Source organism: Notothenia coriiceps, unplaced genomic scaffold (assembly GCF_000735185.1).
Source record: "Notothenia coriiceps isolate Sejong01 unplaced genomic scaffold, NC01 NC01_scaffold00028277, whole genome shotgun sequence".
NCBI classification, from domain to species: domain Eukaryota; kingdom Metazoa; phylum Chordata; class Actinopteri; order Perciformes; family Nototheniidae; genus Notothenia; species Notothenia coriiceps.
Window position 1 is genome coordinate 1,026 of NW_011360978.1, and position 5,788 is coordinate 6,813.

The 5,788-nt window shown below is 41.7% G+C and overlaps 1 protein-coding gene across 1 annotated transcript in view; it reads right to left on the reverse strand.

The window, feature by feature from the left end:
* Positions 1-513: 513 nt before the first annotated feature.
* lrrc41 (leucine rich repeat containing 41) overlaps positions 514-5,788 on the reverse strand; it is an 11,797-nt gene continuing 6,522 nt past the window's right edge. The window contains exons 8-10 of the mRNA XM_010785797.1: positions 2,556-2,684; positions 1,346-1,418; positions 514-946 (exon numbers count right to left, since the gene is read on the reverse strand). Of these exons, the coding sequence (XP_010784099.1) occupies positions 727-946; positions 1,346-1,418; positions 2,556-2,684 (422 nt within the window). The 3' untranslated portion in view covers positions 514-726. The remainder of the gene's footprint in view (positions 947-1,345; positions 1,419-2,555; positions 2,685-5,788) is intronic.

Genomic DNA, 5,788 nt, shown 5'->3' on the forward strand with positions numbered 1-5,788 from the left:
ATCTGATCGGAGCAACTGTGACAAATAATCCAACTGAAACTGTCATGGACAATGACTGTTTTAAAAATGCGCTTATCCAGAAAAGCCTGGTTTGGACACTTTACGGGCAGAAGAAACATTTCAATTATACATTTCTGTCTTTTTATGCCTTTAATAGCTACTAACTTGAATTTGTATTCAAATTAATTAATCAATTATTTTTATATATTTTATTCTAATGTAGAGACAAGGCTTTTAGTCGAAATCATGTATTGCTTTACAATTATATGTAAAAAATAAAAAAGATAAAAAGTCTAAATATATTTGGCCCCAAATCATCTTGAGGCCTGGCGCTGCGCTGCGTCAAACCCTGCGATCTTTGGCGTGCCCCCCAGGCTGGGAACCACTGCTCTGGAGGGAACTTTGGGATTTTAGTCTTTGCAGAGCGTTGACAAAAACCTATACAAGACACTACTGGAAAGGGACAACCCCAAATAGCAATCAAGAATGAAGGACAAATAAGACCCCTATAGCTTTTAGACGTGGTGAAAATATGACTTTTATTTGAATCAAATGGACACTGCCCAAGTTATCCAAGATGTAGGTGTGGTTTGATAAATTAAAGAAAACAGTTAAAAAATGTCATTAGTTTCTCAACTGAACCAAACTGCTGAGTCATTCTTCTGTCAAAGAGACAAAACATGAAGAGCTAAATGTTCAGACCCCTTCCCTCCAACTGGCCTTAGTTCACATGTTGCTGATGTAGTCAGCCATGGTGTTGGAGGAACTCCATCCCTCCACCAGTGAAACACAGAAGGGCTGCAGCCTGTGCAGAGCAGAGCTCCAGGTGTCGGGGTCTCTGTCCCCTGGGTTCTTCCTGAGGTCCAGGGTCAGTCTCTGGGGTGGGGGGTGTTTCCTCAGTCTCCTAGAGAACTCCAGCAGCTCGGCAGGAAGGATGAAGTTGGAGCTGTTCAGGACAGACAGCACATTAGGATCAGTGTCACTGACACCAGCAGAGGATCAAATAGTGTTACACTATCTGTAGTAATAAGGTCATAATATGAACTACATGTCGCTAAATCCACCCCGGAGAATAAACAGAAGGGCAACCAGGCAACCATGCTCGGGGGTCTTCTTCGCTGCTTTTGGTGTATTTTGTGGCGTACAGCGCCACTTACAGGCCCGGCATATGTACTACAGCGGGTCGAGCGGTCTCGTGTGGATGGACACGTTTCTTGAGCCGATACTGTGTGGACGGAAGACTTTTTTGAAATCGAATTCGGTTAGTTTTCGTCTCTGTGTAGATGCAGCCTAAATGAGCAGCGGAGAGGTGTTGGAGCCTGAGGAGCCTACTGCTGACCCTCACCTGATGTTGAGTCTCTTCAGTGGGCTGGGGGAGGGCCCTGAGAACAGATCTGCCAGCACACACACGTTCTTAGCTGTGGACACAGGCAGGCACGTTATTAACACAGGAGATTTGGAGATGCACATAAAGCACTTTTCTGTTAAGAAGGAGACAAATTGAGACGGTGTAAAGATGTTTTTCATTAAATCAAAGCTGCAATAATTCAAATATTGGCTGGATAACAAGCAGAGATCATTAACATATCATTACCTTAAAAGCTCACATGGGGAACATTTAGCAACCAAAGTCCAACACTGAGCAACATAAGGGTTTAAATAAATAAATGGAAGTCCAATAGTCTCGCTCTATCTAGCTCTGATAAACTCTCCACCAACAATGTTCTCTCTGTGGGTCATTCTGAATGCAACCTTCCACTATATACATAAACCTGTGATAACAAAATAAAGACGGTAGATAGATGGTAGCCGCCTAAGATTAAACCAAGTTTAAGTTGGGATTTATGTCATGCATTCTGAACTGCCGTGTGAAGATGAACAAGGCATTCATGATTAAAGGAAGGATTTTTTAAAAACAAAACTAAAGACTCACTTCTTCTCCCTGGCATTCTAGTCCGAGCAGAGTATGACTACGGACAATTCCCTGTGTTGGATTTTTATATTTGTTGTGGTAATTTATTGTCTTCTGTTCTTTGCGAATGTAGTAATGTGTTATTTATTATTTGCATGTACAGCACTTTGGTCTCGACCAAAAATCGTTTTAAATTGTGCTTTAGAAATAAAACCTGATTTGATTTGAAAGGAACAGACAGTTTAGCTGAAGGAAAAGTAAAAAGGGGAATGAACATGCACTTCTCTCATTTATCCAGGACAATGACAAATTCAGGACAAGCTGGATCTCATCAATCAGCAGCTCTTAATAAACAGTTTGGTTTTGATAGACCGTAAAACAAATGAAATGAATCCCATAATCAACAGGAAAATAATCTTTACCCAAATTTGTTTTATCATTGAACAACATAAGCAAATAGAAGTCAAAATGTGCAAGTTGAATTGATAAGAAACCAGTTTGCTATCAGCATCTCAAAACAAAGAGCGTAGAAATGTTTGTCCTGATGTAACATTGCTTGGCGTGTCAGGTGAGAGTGCAGCGCAGTAATGATGAACTCTGGCCTGAATCACAGCACTGGAACGGTTGTGAGAGAAGTGCTTACCGATGCGATTCTGAGCCAGGCTGAGTGTGTGCAGAGAGGGCAGCGTCCTCAGAGCACACACCAGCTGATGCAGACTCTCCTGCTTGTCGCTCCACCTCTCCAGAAGGCGGCAGTCATTCAGGCGGAGCTCTGAGGAAGAGACACAAAAACAAAACAGTTCCACTGCACTGAGCTTTGGACATACTGATCGAGGTGAATACTTTTAAAAGAGCCACGTTTCGCTTGTTGTGCCGGCTTGACTGAAAGAAAATAACCTGTAATGCCACCTGAGTCCTTACTCAAGGCCACAGAGTCTTCATTCATGTGTTAGAAATAATGTAGCTACCTCTCATCCACTTCAATAACAATACTGCACATATTTGATTAGATTATTTTCAAGTTCTTTGCAATAGTATACTGCAGGTCGTTTTCTATATCCAGATTCAATGTAAATCATTTTCTGCATCTTATCATATAATAGTTGGTGCTTTTTCTTACTTTCTACCTTCTTTAACTGTGTTTGTGTATGCACCATGTACACCAAGGCAAATTCCTCGTATATGTTAACCGACCTGGCAATAAACCTGATTCTGATTTGTATTTTTTCCTAAAATGTAGGTGATAAATTGTATAAAGCAGCTTTAAAAACACTGAGAAAACGTAATCTTGGGCTCCACATCATGTTATGAACACAAGGTGGAGATGTTGGCCACGAAAATGTTAAAGGGGACCTATCATGCAAAATGCACTTTTGTACGTCTTTTATACATGAATATGTGTCCCCGGTGTGTCAGGGAACTCACCAAGTGTCAGAAAACACAATCCTCTCTTTTCCTCCATACCCAAATCTCTAAAAACGGGGTTGCAACGGATCTGATACAGATTGGAAAATTCTCCGCCTATATGGCCAACTCTCCACCTATCAGGCGAATGTGGGGATGGGCCACGGCCGGCCATTGCCGCTTGAAAGTGCTGGAGACGCTGTAGTATATATCCCAGGCCTGTAAGTGGCGCTTTAGTCTGCCACAAAAGCAGCGAAGAAGACTTCCCGCGCATGGTTGCTGTCATGGTTTGAGTTTTGTTGTGTCTAGTTGTGGGGTTATTTTGCTTTTCTGTTCTCCCTGTCATGTTTTCCTCCTTGTTTCTTGTCTGGTCCTTCACCCTGGTTGCGTTCCGATAATCCAAAAAACATCTCCTAAATTCTAAACCTATCTCCTATTCCTTGACCTCTGAGTGAAACGTCACGGGGTTAGGGATAGCCGCGCCACTGAGGGACAGTGGGAAATCCGAATGCCCGCCCACGGGGGGGCCGTTCTAAAAAAAAAATGAAAATTCATTTTACGAAGTTAGACCACGTGAACCCCGCGGGTAAAATGATCTCTGACTAGAAATCCCCCATGTTGAGTATTGTACGTATACTCTTTTCAGCCGAAAACGGTTAAAAGAAGCCTAGTTTTCGATACACTGTAAAAGTTAGGGATGGTATCGCGTTATTGTTGAATTTACATTGAAATAAAAAAAAAACAACAAGTAAGTATAGATAAAATGGTCAAATTGTAAATAAATAAATACGTATAAAAAATTTAGAGAGGTTGAGATTGGTTATAAAAACCAAATGACAGGATATATCGATATGTAACCCTTACTAAAGTTTGGACAAAAATAAATAGGATTATTAAGTATTTCCACACGGAACTTTATAAACAAATGTATTAAACACTAGTTATGCAAACTCTGAGTGACTCTATTAAATCTGATTTTCCTTGATGAGATGGGAGCTCAGGAACATGGAGTGACTTGAGAGTCAGACTGTCTCCTGTCTTGAGAGGGAGGTGTAATAACATCTTGCTGGAAAGAATATAGGCAATCACGTCGTCTTTGGATTGTGTTAGGGGCCGGCCATGGCCACGGTGGGGGAGAGAGAAGAGAGAAGTGAAACCGGACACTTCGACGCCCGCGGACTATTCGGTTGTAGGGGGTGAAAGTAGTGAGTCGCGGGTAAGCATGTCCCGTTTACCTTTTACATTGGCCCCACTTTTCCCACCAATAGAAATGAATTAATACTTACAACATGTAGTTCGACTTTTTAAGTAAAAAACCATTAATATAATCATAATATAGAACATCTTTACGTCTAGGGGACAGTAGGTGGTCCCCACGACGTCGGTGGGAGTCGTAGGGGATGAAGGGTGCCGGGACCGTTGTCCACTTGGTGTTAGTCTGTTAACTGGTGTGTCCCTTTGATTGCTGTCCCTCCTTTTGTGTCCCCAACGCAAGGTTATCAGGTAAATCGAATCCTTGGAAGGATTGGTTCACTTTACTGGGCCTTTCAGAGGAGGTCACGTCGGTACCAATGTCACGGGCAAGGTTAAGGAGGTTTACTTTCCTTTCCTCCAAAGTTTAAAGGAAATATTGGAGAAATCGAATTCCTTTGGGTGCACCTGGAGGGAATGGCTTTTCCTCTCCTCTTTTACGACGGGGGTGTTACGGAACGTCGGGGCGTCGTAAACGCAGGTGAGTGTGTTAAGCCCGGCAAGTGCCTTTGGTTTGGCTAATACTGCCTCTTTAAATAGTACTTTCAATGGCCACGAATAATTCGTAAAATTTTTCTACACCATTCAACCGGTTTCACGAAAACAAAACCTTGGCAAGTTCGGTCATAATATTAGTTTTTCTCTTTTATACTTGCAACATCAAAATGACTTTACTAGTTTATTTCAGTTTGTAAAGTGACTCGACACACCGCCAAACAAAGTTGAAAAATTTTCTACAAACTTTACCACTATATGTGGACTATCAACAATTCCTGATTGCAAATATTTATTTATGTTAAACATTACTAAAATTCTATAAAAGTATGTTACGTATTCATAAACCCTAGGTAAACATATTACACCTGGGCCTCCATCTTCCCACTTCTCGTATGTAAAGAGTGAAAAGGAAAAAATAAAGGTAAGGTTGAAAACCAGTACTTCTTATACAAAGAGACAACAAGTGCAAGTATTTCGTATTTCGTCGTTCGTAGTGCGTGCCCACGTCTCAGGAGATCTACTCAGGGGAGCAAGAATAATTTGTAGGTACAAACATCAGCGCGAACATATCTTGTGACACTCAAAGGTATCAAAGGTGTGTCGTCGTCTTGCGTGTGTTACTGCAGGCGGACCGCGTAGTATGTTGTCCAGGCTATCAGACTTTCACGTAAGCCTAAGAGATTTCATGGGCGGGTCAAGAGAAGAGGATTCAGGAAAACTTAG